This window comes from Anguilla anguilla, chromosome 1 (assembly GCF_013347855.1).
Source record: "Anguilla anguilla isolate fAngAng1 chromosome 1, fAngAng1.pri, whole genome shotgun sequence".
NCBI lineage: Eukaryota > Metazoa > Chordata > Actinopteri > Anguilliformes > Anguillidae > Anguilla > Anguilla anguilla.
In genome coordinates this window covers 87,284,016-87,303,752 of record NC_049201.1, presented here as the reverse complement: position 1 = coordinate 87,303,752, position 19,737 = coordinate 87,284,016, and the positions used below count along the sequence as shown (strand labels likewise).

The 19,737-nt window shown below is 47.6% G+C and overlaps 1 protein-coding gene across 1 annotated transcript; it reads left to right on the top strand.

Moving 5' to 3' along the window:
• The first annotated feature begins 674 nt into the window (after positions 1 to 674).
• LOC118233574 (cytosolic phospholipase A2 zeta-like) lies at positions 675 to 19,633 on the top strand. Its single transcript, XM_035429372.1, has 21 exons — positions 675 to 1,775; positions 2,856 to 2,928; positions 3,793 to 3,929; positions 5,025 to 5,150; positions 5,378 to 5,418; positions 5,792 to 5,834; positions 6,109 to 6,163; positions 7,974 to 8,128; positions 8,982 to 9,113; positions 10,272 to 10,306; positions 11,057 to 11,192; positions 12,017 to 12,153; positions 12,600 to 12,822; positions 13,195 to 13,312; positions 13,535 to 13,672; positions 14,564 to 14,671; positions 15,262 to 15,447; positions 15,862 to 16,031; positions 16,237 to 16,423; positions 17,046 to 17,716; positions 19,586 to 19,633. Exons 1-21 carry the CDS (start codon positions 1,665 to 1,667, stop codon positions 19,631 to 19,633), a joined length of 3,030 nt encoding a protein of 1,009 aa, XP_035285263.1. The 5' UTR covers positions 675 to 1,664.
• The last annotated feature ends 104 nt before the right edge of the window (positions 19,634 to 19,737 follow it).

Sequence of the window (19,737 nt, the reverse complement as noted above, 5' to 3'; positions counted from 1 at the left end):
TAGAACCATTGCTTGGACCAGGAGCTGGGTTGAGTAGGTGGTGAGAAAGGGGCGGCTTCTGCGGATGTTGTATAGGAAAAATCTGCATGCCCGGGTTACTGCTGCAATGTTGTTGGAGAGGGACAGCCTGTTGTCCATCATCACTCCGAGATTCTTGGCGCAGGGTGATGATGTCACTACGGTGTCCCCTAAGGAAATGGAAAAGTCGAGGAGGGGAGAGGATAGAGCAGGAATAAAGATTAGCTCCGTCTTTCCTGGGTTGAGCTTCAGGTGGTGATTGTCCATCCAGCTCTGTATGTCCCTCAGGCAAGCGGAGATGCGGGCAGGGACCTGTGTGTCCGATGGGGAGAAGGAGAGAAAGAGTTGCGTGTCGTCGGCATAGGAATGATAGGACAAGCCATGGGCAGATATTACAGGGCCAAGGGATCTGGTGTACATGGAGAAGAGAAGGGGACCAAAGACTGAGCCCTGGGGAACTCCGGTGGTGAGGGGACGGGGTGGTGATACCTTACCCGCCCAGGCAACCTGGAAGGAGTGGTCAGAGAGGTAGGACTCAATCCAGTCAAGGACTGTGCCGCGGATCCCTGTTGCTGCCAGGGAGGACAGGAGGGTAGAGTGGTCCACCGTGTCAAATGCAGCGGAGAGGTCTAGAAAAAATATGAAGTAACACATAAATCAGCCAATAGGGGCGCCACAAATGCCTAAAAACTTTTATCTTACTAACCAAATGACAGAATCAACTAAAACCAAGCACACATTATTTGACACATATCATTAGAAATATGAAATTTGGCTGGAATTAATCGGATCACAATAAAAACATCTTCCTCTATCATCATCATCACCTCTTTTGCCTTGAAATCCATAAAATAATCATATAACTTCAAGGCCTGAAACCCACCATCATTGCCACTTACAGGTGTATATGTATATATTATTCATTGCCTATAAAAAGGACGTTTTTTTTGCTCAAAAACCTCTCTTTAGTGGGGGATGTACCTCAGTGGTAGAGCGCATGCTTTGCATGTATGAGGCCTAGGGTTTGATCCCCTGCATCTCCACTGAAGTTTTCTGTGTTGCTCCACTTCTCTTAATACATTCACACAGCTTGTTGGTAAAAATGAATGAAAATTCATTAATGGAGATTTGAACTGGAGCACCTGAGCTACAGTCTGCCCTGGTGTCACAATGTGTAAGTAACCAAAATGTCTTCCCACGTGGGGTAGAGCTGAATTTTTCATATGTTAAAGTGTTCCTGTTTTTGATCTAAATCAAACTAAATGCCAACAGTGGATGGAATGGGAATTCTACTGAGAAAACAAGTTACAATGAAAAGGTCCACCTGGCTGAAGTGTGCATTGATCACTCATTTGTAAATGTACAACCGAAGTTACACCAGGCGACAGAAAGCGTGTTATAAATGACTAACTTGGCATGTTTGTTCTTGTGTACGACTTTGGGACCTTGAAATTCTTACATGCCCGTCAAACCGGAAATGTGAGAGCCGCGTTTTTCGCTCCTCGTTTAAGCGCTGCGTCGTCAGTGGAAGTTCGCTTCCTGTAAGAAGAGCGAGGGAAGGTTCGGCGTAAGTAAGGTTTCGAGCTGGCGGCGTTGGCGTCGCGTGGAATGATAGGGAATAAACGCAACGGACAGCTCGAGCTGTGATGCCCACCACGGCGAGCCGTATCGCGGCGCAGGCGCTGCCGTTGCTCTCCGTAGCCTTGCTTAGACACCGGGAGAAGCGACGGAAGGTTCCCAGGCACCGGGAAACGTGGGTAAGCCAGCTGCATATCCCGAGTACCTGGCGAATTCACCGTACACACCTTCAGCTGGGTAGGGGGCTCTGTCAGTGCTTACACACAAATCCATGAGCACATAATTCAACACAGCAATGTATGTTCGGACAGTTCTTTCTTCAAACAGTGAAGAATGATTTTAAAGTACATATATAAATACATAAAATGTGTCTTTTGATATGACTAGGTTTGGAAAAAAAAAAAAACATTTTCATTTCAACATGCAAAAAATTTGAGCAGGTTAGAGGTATCTATGAAAATAAGGACCAGCTGATGTTGTGTAAGAAACTGAAGTTCTGGCTGTAGCTTGACAGGGCATTAACAGGGCATTACTGCAAAACAGCATGCATGCTCAGTCAACCTACCCTGCATAAATACATAAATAAAGGTTAATAAATAAGAGAGAAGAGAAAAGGGAAAGAGACAGAGAATCTGAGTTCAGAAGGTCGCTGGGAGTGGCAAAGGCTTTCTTATAGATGTTCCTGCTTTCTGTAGCAGGGGCCTGGGGGAGAGTTTCATACTGGTCAGTGAAAGGGGTGGGAAGGGTCCCCATGTACCCTGCAATGGACACATACATTCAAAGAGATAGTTCTGTTGTCTCTCCGCTATCTTCCTGCCAATGTTGATAGCTCTTGATTTTTTACAGCAATGTTTCTGCCGGAGAGTTTGGGTCCACACAGAATTCCCATTGGTTACTGTCATTGGTCATTGTCATTGGTTACTGTCATTTGTTGCTATAAAACAGCAGTTCTCACTAAAGCTGCTCACAGAAACAGCAGTGCTCACTAAAGTACCTGAAAGTTGTGTTTGTAGGTGTAATTTTGGTATAAAATATATACTCATTTTTGGTGCTCTTCAAATGGTTTTTCATAGTCTTGAAATGCAGTAAATGAGCTTCAAATTCCAAAACAAAATCAAATAAAATGTAGTCGGATCTCACTAATTTCCAAACCCTGACCACAGCCCAGCACACATGTGTCTGAACAGGTTTGTTGCTGTGATCATATTAGCATTTATTGGTATGGCTCAGGAATTTGCTGTTTTTTTATTTTAATTCAGAGAGACGCTGGACCGTACTGGAATGTGACTGTGAAGGTCCTCCGTGCCAGCTATATTCCCAAGCTGGATGTCTGTGAGTGTGGCTTTACTGAAGGGTGGAGGCCCAGCCCAGATATGCCTCCTGCTGATACATTACATTACATTACAGGCATTTGGCAGACGCTCTTATCCAGAGCGGCATACAGCAAAGTGTATAACCGTAACCAGGGACAAGTGTGTTGAAAACCCTAGAGGGAAGTACAGTTCCAAGTGCAGGGAGTGACCGCGTAGTTTAACTTCATTGCACTCGCGCCTGTATTATTTGTATAGATTGCTTTGTTGCGGATTTTGTTGTGTTGGACAGTTTAACCTACAGGGTCCAAGTTAAACTACGCGGTCGCTCCCCGCACTTGGAACTCTACTTCCCTCTAGGGTTTTCGACACACTTGTCCCTGGTTACAATTATACACTTTGTTGTACGTCGCTCTGGATAAGAGCGTCTGCCAAATACCTGTAATGTAATGTAATGTAACTTGGACCTTGTAGGTTAATCTGTTGAACACTGTTGATATTTCATCTTTCTGCCACCTTCACCCTCTGTGCCCTCGGCAAACTTAAATTTTATATTGACAACAAGTTTAATGCGTGGGCTGGTTATATATTTACAGGAGTGCCTGGTGTAAGCTGTGCTGGCTGTATGTTAGCTGTGTTTCAGTTAGCCTTTGCTGTTTTTCTCTGTTAGCTGTGCATTAGCTATATGTGAGCTGTGAATTAGCTCTGTTAGCAGTGTATTATGATAGTTCTGTCATATGTTATTTCTGCATTAGCCATGTTAGCTGTGCAGTAGCCATGAGCTAGGTGTGCGTAAGCCATGTGTTAGCTGTGTATTACCATGTGTTAGCTGTGCATTATTGATGTTTTGCTGCCACTGTCACTCAGCTCTCTGTTCCGTTGGCAGTATCGGAGACAGACTGCTACGTTAGCCTGCGCCTCCCGACCGCCTCCTCCCGAACGTACCGCACCCGTACCGCGCGCAAGTCCCGTTTCCCCAAGTGGAACGAGACCTTCCGGTTCCGGGTGCACAGCCATGTGAAGGTGGGTGCAGCCACTGTGTGCTGAAAACAGGCTGCTATGTGTGGAATACACACTAACGCGCACAGAAAACATGCTAACGCGCACATAAAACATGCTAATGCGCACAGAAAACATGCTAACACGCACAGAAAACATGCTAATGTGCACAGAAAACACGCTAACACGCACAGAAAACACGCTAACACGCACAGAAAACACGCTAACGCGCACAGAAAACACGCTAACACGCACAGAAAACACGCTAACGTGCACAGAAAACATGCTAACGTGCACAGAAAACATGCTACCGTGCACAGAACACACGCTAACGCGCACAGAAAACACGCTAACGTGCACAGAAAACATGCTAACACGCACAGAAAACACGCTAACGCGCACAGAAAACACGCTAACGTGCACAGAAAACATGCTAACGCACGAAAAACTGGCTTCCGAGCAAATGCACCGAACAGTCAGTACAGCTGGGAGTCAGGGCTGTGCTTTCGAAACACAGGTAGTTAGGTTCTGATAGATGAACCTGGATACCAAACCCCATTATTTTATATGAATCAAGAATCAAGCGTTACCGCCGGAGTCCTCCTCTGGGCCGCTGCAGTCGGCTCTCTGCGTTCCCTGCAGCGGCCCAGCGGCAGAATGCAGTGAGACAGCGTGCGACCGGACAGCCAAACGCCGACGGCAACAGGCTGTCACCGTGCGGGAGAAACACGCCCAGCCACACCCACTTACCCTGAGTTATCTGCCTGATTACTGGGTACGCACCTTTCACCTGGGCAATACACCTGCGTTACTGTAGGTGAAAGGCGGCACGCAGTCTGTCTGATGTCTGTGAGGCCATTATCATAAAATATGACAAGTTTGCAGTTTAACGTGTATTTGAAGATCTGTGTAAACAAACAATGAGGTGAATTTACCTGACACAATCAATAGCCCGCAGCCAAGGGTGCTGACAGCTTTCAGAAAAGTAGGTAAACTGAGCCAAGTTTATGACTCCTGACTAATGGGCTGTATGATCATAACTGAGATCATTTTTAGAAAATAAATGTGTGGTACTTTATGAAAATATGTTGTACTACAGCATGCGTCTGACACCCACAGAACATTCTGGAGCTGAATGTTTGCGATGAAGACTTGCTGGACGTTGATTACTCCACTGTCCTGTTTGATCTGAATAACCTGTATCCAGGGAAGAGAGAGAGGAAGGTCTTTGCCCTGGACCCCAAGGTGATGAATATCTACTTTTCTATTTATTTATGTGTTTTATTCATACATCAACTAATGGAGTTGGTGGATTCAGGACTAAATACATGAACTTGTTCCAGTATGAAATTGCTGTACATTTCCGTATGCAAATAGTATATCGTACAGCAGATAAGTATTTCTAATTAATGAAAAAATGTGTAGCTGGGTGTTTGCTGTGCTGTCTGATGCAGTGCTCTTCTGGGTTTCAGGAAAAAGATGAGCTTTGGGTAGAGTTTGAGATGGAGGAGAGGTGAGTGTGAAATGGAGGAGTGTGTTAGATGGATGGAGGCAAGTGTTAGATGTGTATTTAGCAAGATTATCCCAAGATAGAAAAACTGTTTCCTTTATTGTAGTCTATTGAGATGAGATTTGATAACCCAGCTCATACAAAAGTGTCCCTTACGATGTTACTGCCATGTTGCGGCAATGTTATAACCTTTTGTGTTAGCTGGGAAGAAGCAGTTTCTGAAAGAAATGGGTGGGAAAGTAAGTAGAATCAACACTGTGTTCGTGCTCCTCTTGTGACAGTTTGATTGAAGATAGAAGTCATTAGCCATTGGGCTAGAAGTCAAACAGTAGATGTGAAAAGTAGTTATAAAACTTTTTGTTGTGTCTTCTTGCAGTAAAGAAGTACCAGGAACATACATCACTAATGGAGTGCTGGTGGTGAGAACCCTATCACACAAACCCTGCAGAACCTCATCACTTTAAACACAAACACTGAATAACCTCAACACTTTATACACAAACTCTGCAGAACCCCAACACTTTATACAAAACACTGTAGAACCTCATCACTTTACACAAAAACACTGCAGAACCTTATTACTCTAAAATATATTTTCACAGCTTCAAATACTTTACTGTTGTGGTGTTTTTATGAGTTACAAATCTTTTACTGTTGTGAACTTTTATCAAGAAAGTGTTTGTTTACATCCAGGCTGGGCCATTCTCTCTCCTGGAGGTCAAAGTTGAAGAGACCTCCAAGGAAAAGGGTAGGTTGAGAAAGAACTCCTCACCCCCCAGGAGAACAGTAGTCTTTTTACCCCCAGGAGAACAGTAGTCTCTTTACCCCACAGGAGAACAGTAGTCACTTTACCCCCCAGGAGAACAGTAGCACTTTACCCCCAGGAGAACAGTAGTCACTTTACCCCCAGGAGAACAGTAGCACTTTACCCCCAGGAGAACAGTAGCACTTTACCCCCAGCAGAACAGTAGTCACTTTACCCCCAGGAGAACAGTAGTCACTTTACCCCCAGGAGAAAAGCAGTCACTTTACCCCCCAGGAGAACAGTAGCACTTTACCCCCAGGAGAACAGTAGCACTTTACCCCCAGGAGAACAGTAGTCACTTTACCCCCCAGGAGAACAGTAGTCACTTTACCCCCCAGGAGAACAGTAGCACTTTACCCCCAGGAGAACAGTAGCACTTTACCCCCAGGAGAACAGTAGTCTTTTTACCCCCAGGAAAACAGTAGTCACTTTACCCCCCAGGAGAACAGTAGTCACTTTACCCCCAGGAGAACAGCAGTCACTTTACCCCCCAGGAGAACAGTAGCACTTTACCCCCAGGAGAACAGCAGTCACTTTACCCCCAAGAGAACAGTAGCACTTTACCCCCAGGAGAACAGTAGTCACTTTACCCCCAGGAGAACAGTAGTCACTTTACCCCCAGGAGAACAGTAGCACTTTACCCCCAGGAGAACAGTAGCACTTTACCCCCAGGAGAACAGTAGCACTTTACCCCCAGGAGAACAGTAGCACTTTACCCCCAGGAGAACAGTAGTCACTTTACCCCCAGGAGAACAGTAGTCACTTTACCCCCAGGAGAACAGTAGCACTTTACCCCCAGGAGAACAGTAGCACTTTACCCCCAGGAGAACAGCAGTCACTTTACCCCCAAGAGAACAGTAGCACTTTACCCCCAGGAGAACAGTAGTCACTTTACCCCCAGGAGAACAGTAGCACTTTACCCCCAGGAGAACAGTAGCACTTTACCCCCAGGAGAACAGTAGTCACTTTACCCCCAGGAGAACAGTAGTCACTTTACCCCCAGGAGAACAGCAGTCACTTTACCCCCCAGGAGAACAGTAGTCACTTTACCCCCCAGGAGAACAGTAGTCACTTTACCCCCCAGGAGAACAGTAGTCACTTTACCCCCCAGGAGAACAGTAGTCACTTTACCCCCCAGGAGAACAGTAGTCACTTTACCCCCCAGGAGAACAGTAGCACTTTACCCCCAAGAGAACAGCAGTCACTTTCCGCTGACAATATATATATATATATGAGGTCATGTTGTGTTGTACTATAAATGTAAATAAAAGTGATTTCACCCTGTCGCATAATACTCTAGAATAATGGGCCTCATTCACAAAACCTTTCTGAAATTATTCTTACTTTTGTTCTTAAAAATGTTACTATGAAAATACAATAAGATTCATGACACATGCAGACATTTGTTTTAATGCATATCCCAGGTGTATGAGATGATGAATGCTGGCTGTTTGTAAATTTTATGCACAATCCTGTTCATGTGATTTGCATAAGGAAACCGCCATGAAAAATACAGATAAGAAAAAAATTTTGAATGCCAAAATGTTCTTAGAAACGTTCTTACGTGCAGTTTACGATAAAATGTGATCGTACATATGTTTTGTGAATGAGGCCCGATGACTGCTTTTACTCTATGAAGCAATGACATCGCACATCAGAGTCGGGTGTGCCGTACACCTTCCCTGAGATAACGTTTTGGTTTGAAGCCTGTGAGCCGACCCGGGTCCTGACCCAAAGCTGTGGGGTTGTGCAGAGCGGCAGGACCTGGTTCTGAAGCTGAATGGAGCGTATGAGCAGGAGCAGGTGATCCGGAGAGCAGACCCAGGCAGCGGCCCAGCCAAGCCGGTTCTGTTCCACATCAGCAGGGACCTGGAGACGGAGCTGGTGGTCCATCGCCTTCAGGAGGAGGTGCTGCCCCGCCCAGCTCACCTGCTCACCTGCATCTACAGCACACCTGCATCTATAGCTCACCTGCATCTATAGCACACCTGCATCTATAGCTCACCTGCATCTACAGCACACCTGCATCTACAGCACACCTGCATCTATAGCTCACCTGCATCTATAGCTCACCTGCATCTACAGCACACCTGCATCTACAGCACACCTGCATCTACAGCACACCTGCATATACAGCACACCTGCATCTACAGCTCACCTGCATCTACAGCACACCTGCATCTACAGCACACCTGTATCTACAGCTCACCTGCATCTACAGCACACCTGCATCTACAGCACACCTGCATCTACAGCACACCTGCATCTACAGCACACCTGTATCTATAGCTCACCTCCATCTATAGCTCATCTGCATCCATGGCTCACTTGCATTTCAGGCCAGGGAGGTGCTTGTGTTTCAGTTGTAAAATGTGGTTGTAGTTGGCTGTGTTTGTAAAATATGGTTGCAGTTGGTTGTGTTTGTAAAATGTGGTTGTTTGATTATGTTTGTAAAATATGGTTGTGTTTGGTTGTGTTTGTAAAATATGGTTGCAGTTGGTTGTGTTTGTAAAATGTGGTTGTTTGATTATGTTTGTAAAATATGGTTGCAGTTGGTTGTTTGTAAAATGTGGTTGTTTGATTATGTTTGTAAAATATGGTTGCAGTTGGTTGTGTTTGTAAGATGTGGTTGTTTGATTATGTTTGCAAAATGTGGTTGTTTGATTATGTTTGCAAAATATGGTTGCAGTTGGTTATGTTTGTAAAATGTGGTTGTTTGATTATGTTTGTAAAATGTGGTTGTGTTTGGTTATGTCCCCAGAATGAAGAGCCGAAGCAGAAGACAGAGGACGATCTTGAGAACGCGACAGAGGACGAATCGGGCGCGTGCACAGTCCTTCTACGGTCCCTCCCTGCAGACCAGCAAGTGATCATGTCTGTGCCTGTGGGACAGGTGAGCATCGTGAAGCAGAGCTGCATCTGTGTCAACCTGCACCTGCCACCTGTGTCTCTATGGGAACAGGTACTGACCAAATATTAAACCGTTTGGTGGTTGGTGAGAGGTGTGGGGCCATCCTGTGAGACAGGGGTGTGGTCCCAACACCAGGCTGAGTCAGCAGTATTACGCAATGAACCATGCTGAGCAGGTGGAAAGGCGGGTTTTTTTTCTGGGGAGAGACAGAGGGAAACAGGATGGTGGTTGGGGGGGGAGGGGGGGGGAGTCTGGACAGGTTGATATTATATTATTGAGCTGCATGTCCGTTCCTTTCTTCACCTTCCTTTGCTCTTTGGCTGCTCTGTGCACTCTGTGAAGCTCTGCGAACTGTGCAGTGTTGCTTTATAAAGAATGAAAAATGGAAAGCTATATCAGGTCAAGCTCAGGTGCCAATAACAGTGGAGATCAGATAAATTCCTCTTTGTGCTCATAATCGAGGACGGTGTGAAAGAGAAGTGGCCGTGTAGGTTTTGGGTTTCCACAGGCAGGACCGGTCAGAGATCCCAGGAGACACTGACTGGTCTCTGTTCTCAGACCTTCTAGAAGTTTCTGTGTCATACGGTATCAAATCCTGTTTGTGGAACGGCCACAACAGTTTCTCTGACAAAGCAAGTCCAGCGCACGCTCTGGCCCTGGTCCAGATTAGCTCTGTTAGTTCGGAAGCTGTCTGTCGCATTCATCATTAACATCAGCCCAGCGCAGCTGTACAGAGTACAGAATACCAGTGAATGTGTAGCTGAGCTGAGCCTCTCTAACAGCGCAGCTGTACCAGACAGCAGGCTAAGCTAGCAGTGTTTTCATTCCATAGCAGATCCACTGAATTTTTCCGCTTGGGGGACAGTGCTGAAGCTGATGCTGGTTTGACTCTGAGCTGAAGCCGGTTGATGTGTAACTGCTGGTTTGACTCTCAGCTGAAGCCGGTTGATGTGTAACTGCTGGTTTGGCTCTCAGCTGAAGCCAGTTGATGTGTAATTGCTGGTTTGGCTCCCAGCTGAAGCCAGTTGATGTGTAATTGCTGGTTTGGCTCCCAGCTGAAGCTGGTTGATGTGTAATTGCTGGTTTGACTCTCAGCTGAAGCCGGTTGATGTGTAACTGCTGGTTTGGCTCTGTTTACAGGATGAAATTGATCTGCGGCTGAAAGCTACTGATTGGTAAAGTACCTCTTACTCTATAAGCAATTCTCTCTCTGGGGGTAAACGACTTTTTGGGATTTGCCTCTCTGGGGGAAAAGAACTTTTTGGGATTTGCCTCTCTGGGGGAAAAGGACTTTTTGGGGTTTGTTGTGCTGGGGGTAAAGGACTTTTTGGGGTTTGTTGTGCTGGGGGTAAAGGACGTTTTGGTGTTTGTTGCGCTGGGGGTAAAGGACTTTTTGGGATTTGCCTCTCTGGGGGAAAAGGACTTTTTGGAGTTTGCCTCTCTGGGGAAAAGGACTTTTTGGGGTTTGTTGTGCTGGGGGAAAAGGACTTTTTGGGGTTTGTTGTGCTGGAGGTAAAGGACTTTTTGGGATTTGCCTCTCTGGGGGTAAAGGATGTTTTGGTGTTTGTTGCGCTGGGGGTAAAGGACTTTTTGGGGTTTGTTGCGCTGGGGGTAAAGGATGTTTTGGTGTTTGTTGTGCTGGGGGTAAAGGACTTTTTGGGATTTGCCTCTCTGGGGGAAAAGGACTTTTTGGGATTTGCCTCTCTGGGGGAAAAGGACTTTTTGGGGTTTGTTGTGCTGGGGGTAAAGGACTTTTTGGGGTTTGTTGCGCTGGGGGTTAAGGACTTTTTGGGGTTTGTTGCGCTGGGGGTAAAGGACTTTTTGGGGTTTGTTGCGCTGGGGGTAAAGGACTTTTTGGGGTTTGTTGCGCTGGGGGTAAAGGACTTTTTGGGGTTTGTTGTGCTGATGGTCAGATGTGTGCTCAGCTCAGATGAGCTGGACGTGCATCTGGGTTTCGACATCCCCGTGGAGGAGAAGCGCTTTTTGGAGAAGAGGAGCGCTCTGGTGTCCCGCACTCTACAGGACGTCCTGCATCTCCCCTTGGCACCCAAACCCGATCAGGTACCTCAGTGCGTCACTCAGTGTGTCACTAGGTAGGCTATCTTCCAGAGAATTATACAATGTCACGTGGCTGCCTATAATTAGATTGAACATATTTCAAATGTTACTGTCACCAAATATAGTGGTGCTGCTATTCAATAAAAATGTCACTGATTTACATTACGATCACTTTCTTCCCGTTTCAGAAAGGGGTCACTGGTCTGTGTGTAATGTGTGTGTAAGGGGTCACTGGTTTGTGTGTAATGTGTGTGTAAGGGGTCACTGGTTTGTGTGTAGTGTGTGTGTAAGGGGTCACTGGTCTGTGTTGAATGTGTGTTAGGGGGTCACTGGTCTGTGTGTAATGTGTGTGTAAGGGGTCACTGGTTTGTGTGTAGTGTGTGTGTAAGGGGTCACTGGTTTGTGTGTAATGTGTGTGTAAGGGGTCGCTGGTTTGGGTGTAATGTGTGTAAGGGGTCACTGGTTTGTGGGTTAGGGGGTCACTGGTCTGTGTGTAATGTGTGTGTAAGGGGTCACTGGTTTGTGTGTAATGTGTGTGTAAGGGGGTCACTGGTTTGTGTGTAGTGTGTGTGTAAGGGGTCACTGGTTTGGGTGTAATGTGTGTGTAAGGGGTCACTGGTCTGTGTGTAATGTGTGTGTAATGTGTGTAAGGGGTCACTGGTCTGTGTGTAATGTGTGTGTAAGGGGTCACTGGTTTGTGTGTAATGTGTGTGTAAGGGGTCACTGGTTTGGGTGTAATGTGTGTGTAAGGGGTCACTGGTTTGGGTGTAATGTGTGTGTAATGTGTGTGTCAGGTGAGGCTCAGTGTGCTGTGTGCTTCCTTGCAGGTGCCTGTGGTGGCGGTAGTGGGGTCCGGGGGCGGGACCAGAGCGATGACAGGGCTGTACGGGACTCTCATTGGCCTGCAGTCGCTGGGCCTGCTTGATGCGGTCAGCTACATCACAGGCGTGTCTGGATCCACATGGTTAGTGTGTCTACCATTCCCCTTCTCACCCCTCTGTACAAAAATCACCTGTATTACTCCCTTATCTCTCACTTACCTGTAACACTCGCCAATTTTATTCACTTATGTCACTTACATGCAGGGGCGTCACAGTGGGGGGGGGGATATATTATTCACCTGTCAATTGCCTGTCCGACCTGCCGTACTGCCACACAGGGGGGCGTCCTTGGAATGAATAACCCAGCACAGACAGTTCTCCAAAATAATCAACATTAGCGAAGAGCTCTGATTCCTGTAGGGAAACAGCTGAATTCACTGAAGTGTAGAACAGAAGGCTCTTGTAATTTTAAGAGTTTCAATTTTGTCTTGTCTATTTACGGGTTCTAATGGATTTCTCTCCTATTTCTCTCCCCCTGTCTTTTCCCCCCTCTCTCTTCCTCTGTCTCTCCCTCCCTCCCTCCCCACAGGGCCATGTCCAGCCTGTATGCTAACGCTAACTGGTCGAAGGAGGGCCTGGAGACGGCGGTGTCTGTGCTGAAGAAGGAGATCAGTAAGAGTGCTTTCGGAATTTTGTCCCCCAGCCAGCTGGCATACTACCGGCAGGACCTGCAGCAGAAGGCGAAGAGCGGACAGCTGGTGTCCTTCATAGACTTCCTAGGCTTGGGCATCGAGTACCTGATCCACGGCAAGGTAGGTACTTACCTTCACACACCACAGATACCCACAGATACTACCTTCACAAACCAGTTATACACAGGTACTACCTTCACAAACCTCAGATACCCACAGATACTTGCCTTCACAAACCACTGATACCCACAGATACTTGCCTTCACAAACCACAGATAATTACCTTCACAAATCAGAAATATCCACAGATACCCACCTTCACAAACCACAGATATCCACAGATACTTACCTTTACAAACCATGGCATTTTCCTGTTTTATAACATGCACAGTGTATGTGGACAGGATTATATGTCAGCTGTAGAAGTATCCCTAAATGAGGTCATCTGCAAGCACATGTGCACTGAAGGACTGTTCTTTTTGTGATATGCAGAAAAACAACGGTACCCTGTCAAGCCAGCAGAGGGCAGTAGCAGAAGGACAGAACCCTTATCCCATTTACACTGCTGTTAACATGAAGAACAGCATCAGTGGCAGTGAAGCTGTCTCCGGTAAAATCACTGCATCCATTACTGCATCACCCAAGTACTTTTTATCTAGCTATAATTTTCATTTGACTGGGAATTAACTTTTTCCCTACTGGTATATTGCTGCTGAAATGGTATATAGATACTGAAATGGTATAAGAAAAATGTAATTGTATAAGGGTAATGTAATGGTATATGGGTGCTGGGAAACAGCAGGTAACTCAGGGATTCTCCCAAACGCTGCAGAGTGGTGTGAGTTCACCCCCTATGAGGTGGGAATCCCCAAATATGGAGGGTCTGTACGGGCGGAAGACTTCGGCAGTGAATTCTACATGGGTCACCTGATCAAGAGACATCCAGAAATACGCATTTCCTACCTGCTGGGTAAGAGGATGTGCATGTGCCCAGTAGAACTGAAAGTGTGTGTGTGTGTTTGTGTCTCTACAGGGCTGTGGAACAGTGTGTGTGTGTGTGTGTGTGTCTACAGGGCTGTGGAACAGTGTGTGTGTGTCCGTGTCCCTACAAGGCCCTGGAACAGTGTGTGTATGTGTGTTTGTCTACGGGGCTGTGAAACTGTGTGTGTGTGTGTGTGTGTCCACAGGGCTGTGGAGCAGTGTGTAAGTGTGTGTGTGTCTTTGTCCCCACAGGGCTGTGGAGCAGTGTGTAAGTGTGTGTGTGTGTGTCCCCACAGGGCTGTGGAGCAGTGTGTAAGTGTGTGTGTCTGTGTCCCCACAGGGCTGTGGAGCAGCGGGTATGTGTGTGTGTGTGTGTGTGTGTGTGTGTGTGTGTCCACAGGGCTGTGGAGCAGTGTGTAAGTGTGTGTGTGTGTGTGTTCCCACAGGGCTGTGGAGCAGCGGGTAAGTGTGTGTGTGTGTGTGTGTCCACAGGGCTGTGGAGCAGTATGTAAGTGTGTGTGTGTGTGTGTGTGTCCACAGGGCTGTGGAGTAGCGGGTAAGTGTGTGTGTGTGTGTGTGTGTGTCCACAGGGCTGTGGAGCAGTATGTAAGTGTGTGTGTGTGTGTGTGTCCACAGGGCTGTGGAGTAGCGGGTAAGTGTGTGTGTGTGTGTGTGTCCACAGGGCTGTGGAGCAGTATGTAAGTGTGTGTGTGTGTGTGTGTGTGTCCACAGGGCTGTGGAGTAGCGGGTAAGTGTGTGTGTGTGTGTGTGTGTGTGTGTGTCCACAGGGCTGTGGAGCAGTATGTAAGTGTGTGTGTGTGTGTGTGTCCACAGGGCTGTGGAGTAGCGGGTAAGTGTGTGTGTGTGTGTGTGTCCACAGGGCTGTGGAGCAGTGTTCTCTCCTTTAATCTGCAGCAGGTGATCCTTAGACTGATGGGCTCAGTGCCGTCCTGGATCACAGGCCTGGGAGACGAAATTCATGACACAGGTACGCCTCACCCGCCACCTGGGCCACCTGGGCCCTTGAACCCTGGGAACCATGCACACATGGTAAATGGTAAATGGACTGCATTTATATAGCGCTTTTATCCAAAGCGCTTTACAATTAATGCCTCTCATTCGCCAGAGCAGTTAGAGGTTAGGGGTTAGGTGTCTTGCTCAAGGACACTTCGACATGCCCAGGGCGGGGTTTGAACCGGCAACCCTCCGACTGCCAGACAATCGGTCTTACCTCCTGAGCTATATCGCCCCCATATATCACATGCATTTAGCGTCAGTGTGTATGTTCAGAGAAGTTTAATATGTGTAAATTACAGAATGTATCTAAACTGATTCATAAGCATAACATACAAATGTAAGGAGCTGAATATGTCTCATGTATGTATGTGTAGAATATAGCATGCATAAGCTGTTTGTGAAATGTATCGTATTTATAAAGTGTATAATGCATTAGTGCCTTAAAGTTAGGGTTGGTGGTGAAATAGGACAAGCCTATGACCTCATTGTGTGTGACTGTGGGAAATTGGCTGATTTAGCTGAGGGCCTGTCCTGTCTCCCCCACCCCTCAACCCCCTCCAGATGAGCAGAACCCCCACCCACCCGCCGCACTGCACACCTACTTCATCGAACCCGTCGGGGAGCTGGCGGAAATGTTGGACAACCTGGTGACCAACCGACCAATCATCAGCCACAACTACAACTTCCTGCATGGGTTCAAGCTGCACTGGAACTACAGTGAGAACGACGGCTTCCTCGCCTGGAGAGGTACCTGGAGCTCAGGCTCACCCCACCCCCCCCCCTCCTACACCCTATCAGATAGGGCACTTTCTCCCTCACTGACAAACATCGTCATGGTGATGAGACAGTCAGTCTCAGTGGGTCCTAGTGTAACCTGCGAGAACGTGTGTGCAGTTAGCCTGTCAGCCCGACACGTGGTTGGTTAGCTAGGTAGAAGCAGGTGAATTATTGACGGGTGTTTTTGCAGTGTTTGTCTTGTGCTCAGAAGCCTAATGCAGCTCTGATTGACGGCTGTGCTCAGTACCTGCCTGAGGTTCAGGTGCGCTGCCCAGAAACCAGCCCTGATTCTGGTTCAGGTGCGCTGCCCAGAAACCAGCCCTGATTCTGGTTCAGGTGCGCTGCCCGGAGACCAGCCCTGATTGTGGTCACTCCCGGTTACAGACGCACACCTGGACTCCTTTCCCAACCAGATGACGCCTTCGGACTCCAAGCTGCATCTGGTGGACTCAGGCTTTGCCGTGAACTCGGGGTTCCCCCCCGTCCTGCGCCCTGAGAGGCACGTGGACCTCATCCTCTCCTTCGACTATACCTGGGACCGCCATCAGTTTAAGGTGGAGTCACCATGGCAACTGGCCAGGGTGGGGCCTGGGGCATGTCACATGTCAAGTGCACAGAGTAATGTATATCATACAGGTGCCAGGCAGGTGTGTGTTCTGTGTGCAGGTGTGTGTACCTGTGCCAGTAATGACATATAAACAGAGCAGACTGATAGCAGCGTATGCTCTGCCCCCTGTGAGTGTGTGTGTACTCTCTCAGGTTCTGAAGGAAACAGCGCGGTACTGTGAGGACTACCACATCCCCTTCCCTCAGATCGACTTCAGCAGCCTGGAGGGCCAGCCGCTGCGGGAGTGCTACCTCTTTAAGGACGACCACAACCCGCAAGCTCCCATAGTGCTTCACTTCCCCCTCACCAACGCGTCCTTCAGGCAGTACCGCGCCCCAGGTACGCACTCCTGTCACACAGGTGGTCAACTCCGACCGGACAAGTAAACTCCCTCAGGGCAGAAAAGCTCTCACAGAGTAAATCGGCTAATTAACTTTGTCCACGCCCCCCTCCCCTATAGTCCACCTAAACCGCTCGTTTGACAGGACAAAGTTTCACAAATCTTATCCCAAAAGGTGCATGTGCAACCAGTTTAAATGGTGATGGGTAAAGCGGGTGAATGATAGTAGTGGGAGGGGCCAAATGACCATATTGGAGGTGAGGACAGCCAGGTGTGTGTGTGCAGGTGTGTGTGTCTTGTTGGCGGTGATGACAGCCAGGTGTGTGTGTGCAGGTGTGTGTGTCATGTTGGCGGTGATGACAGCCAGGTGTGTGTGTGCAGGTGTGTGTGTCATGTTGGCGGTGATGACAGCCAGGTGTGTGTGTGCAGGTGTGTGTGTCATATTGGAGGTGAGGACAGCCAGGTGTGTGTGTGCAGGTGTGTGTGTCATGTTGGCGGTGATGACAGCCAGGTGTGTGTGTGCAGGTGTGTGTGTCATGTTGGCGGTGATGACAGCCAGGTGTGTGTGTGCAGGTGTGTGTGTCATATTGGCGGTGATGACAGCCAGGTGTGTGTGTGCAGGTGTGAGGCGTATGGGGAAGACGGAGCTGAGGGGGGGAGATGTGGACGTGGAGAGCAGCAGCTCCCCCTACAGGACGATGAACCTAACTTACGAGCCGGAGGACTTCCAGCGGCTGGTGGCTCTCGCCGCCTATAACGTCAGCAACAGCCAGGACACCATCCTGCAGGCTCTCCAGCTCGCCCTGCACAAGTGCACACCTGAGAATGGCCCCGCCCCATACCAGCACACACCTGAGGACAGCCCCGCCCACAAACACGCACCTGTGGACAGCCCCGCCCACAAACACACACCTGAGAACAGCACTACTCAGGTAGACAAGCACACACCTGAGGGCAGCCCTGCCCACAAACACACACCTGCGGACAGTCCCGCCCACAAACACACACCTGCGGACAGTCCCGCCCACAAACACACACCTGCAGACAGCCCCGCCCACAAACACACACCTGAGAACAGCACTACTCAGGTAGACAAGCACACACCTGAGGGCAGCCCTGCCCACAAACACACACCTGCGGACAGCCCCGCCCACAAACACACACCTGAGAACAGCACCACTCAGGTAGACAAACACACACCTGAGGACAGCACCTCTCAGTTACACAAACACACACCTGAGGACAGCACCTCTCAGTTACACAAACACACACCTGAGGGCAGCCCCGCCTCGGTACACAAACACACACCTGTGGGTACTGAAAAGCGGCCTCGTTTCTGCACTATACTGTAGTGTTAAAGCATTCATTCAGTCTTATAATGAGCCCTGTGCAGGTTCTCTTACTCAGGGTTCAACAGCGAAGCTGCCCACAAGCCCGGGGCAAATACACAGGCCAACCTGCTCAGCCATATGCCCCACGGGGCAGATTCAGGGCTAATTCACTCCGCTCAAATCTCCATTTAGTGCTGCTACGCTAACGCAAGAAAGTGTGAGAAGGAAAAAATGTTCTGAGGCGGGTCACATGGGTGCCTGATCACTGACCAATGACAGAGCTGGAATTTTCTTACCAGCGGATAATGTCAATGAGATTCTTGCCACATTCAGCAAGAGCTTTGAATTAGTGCAATTTATTGCTAAATTGCAAGTTGTGCTAGATAATTCCTTCAGTATGCAGTGTATCAGAAGGATACTGTATCACAGTCGTGCTTTTTGTAGCTTTTAAACTTCCATCCATGTTTACTTTCCGTCCGGTGGCTCAGCCCATATTAGGTCAACCTATTGTTTTCTTTTATAAACGTCTCAGTCAGAAACTCAATTGTATGATTAGTCACTTGATTGTGCCATTCAGTGTTTGCCATTAGCTAAACTGTGGCAGCTTGGCAGTTTCAGAATGACATAAAAGGTTGCAATGCGCTAGTAGGCTATATCATTCCCAACTGCTTGTTGGCAAAGCTATATCCCGACTGTGATGTTATGTCGATTATATAAATTTATTCAAAGCTGTTGAATGTTACTCAGGTTCAAGTACTGTTTTAAATTGAATGTTGACACCAGATATTCATGTAGTTGGAATATATCCCTTTTAAGGAATCTCTGCTTGAAACCTGTTTATTAACCTGTTTGAGGTATTTGAAGTTGAATAAAAGAAATAATTTTTGTTGAAGAAATGTTTTCTTTATATTAACTTTCGTTCACCATCAAGATTTTGGTTTAATGTGATCTCTAAATCTGACAACATGCGGTGCCATATTTTTACTGCAAAACTGGAGTGCGATTTCAAGCACTTCAAATAAACCAGTAAAACACACGTGACTGCTTTTACGCCATCTGATGACTCAAGTGTAGGCTCAAGCCTCTTACAAGGTGATACAACTGCATGGGTTCATGATTGGATTGTTTACAAAAGCAAAAGATTCTTCACAGGTCTATCCTCTTAATTCTGACCAAATTGATGAATATAACCGTGAAAATTTACAAAATGTTATTACGCGGTAAGGGGCGGTAAGTTTCCTGTGGCAAACACTGCCCTTGTTGTGCCTATGAGGACCCCTGGAGGCCATTGAAATACAAGTTTAAATCCCAACAGGTGATGTGGTGGAAACAAAATGGTGGCCTTTTCAAGATTATCGCCAAAGTATAACTAGTATAACACAACATGCATGGTTATGTGAGGACCCGAGAATATCTGCTTTGTGTCCCTTTTTAGAAAATGTGATTGAGTCACTAACCAGCACAACACTCATCACCGAGCGACCACAGGATGAGTATTCTACAGACACCGTACATGCTTATGCTAAAAGGTCGGGAAAGAGAAGACTGATTTTTACAGAAACAGTTGCTGTGCTACTATGCTAGAAAACCATCTCAGGTGATGGCTACAAAGTAACCACGCCTGTCGCAGAGTTCACCTGCGATCCGCCATATTCTAGAGGGTGGCATGTACGATACGATACGACACAACTTTATTGTCAGTTTGCGCTGAAACTCATTTTTCATCCAGCACTGTTGCTTCACAGCAAGTCTGGGTTCAGATGCTGGCCTGGGCCTTTCTGCGTGGAGTTGGCATGTTCTCCCCGGGTCCGTGTGGGTCTCCCCCCACAGTCAAAAGACATGCAGGCAGGTGAACTGGAGACTCTAACTTGTCCATAGGTGTGAATGGTGTGTGTGCCCTGAGATAGATTGGCAACATCTCTCCTCTTGCCATCTTACCTTTTGCATCTTTCTTAATCTCTCTTTATCCCTTGCTTTGGCTC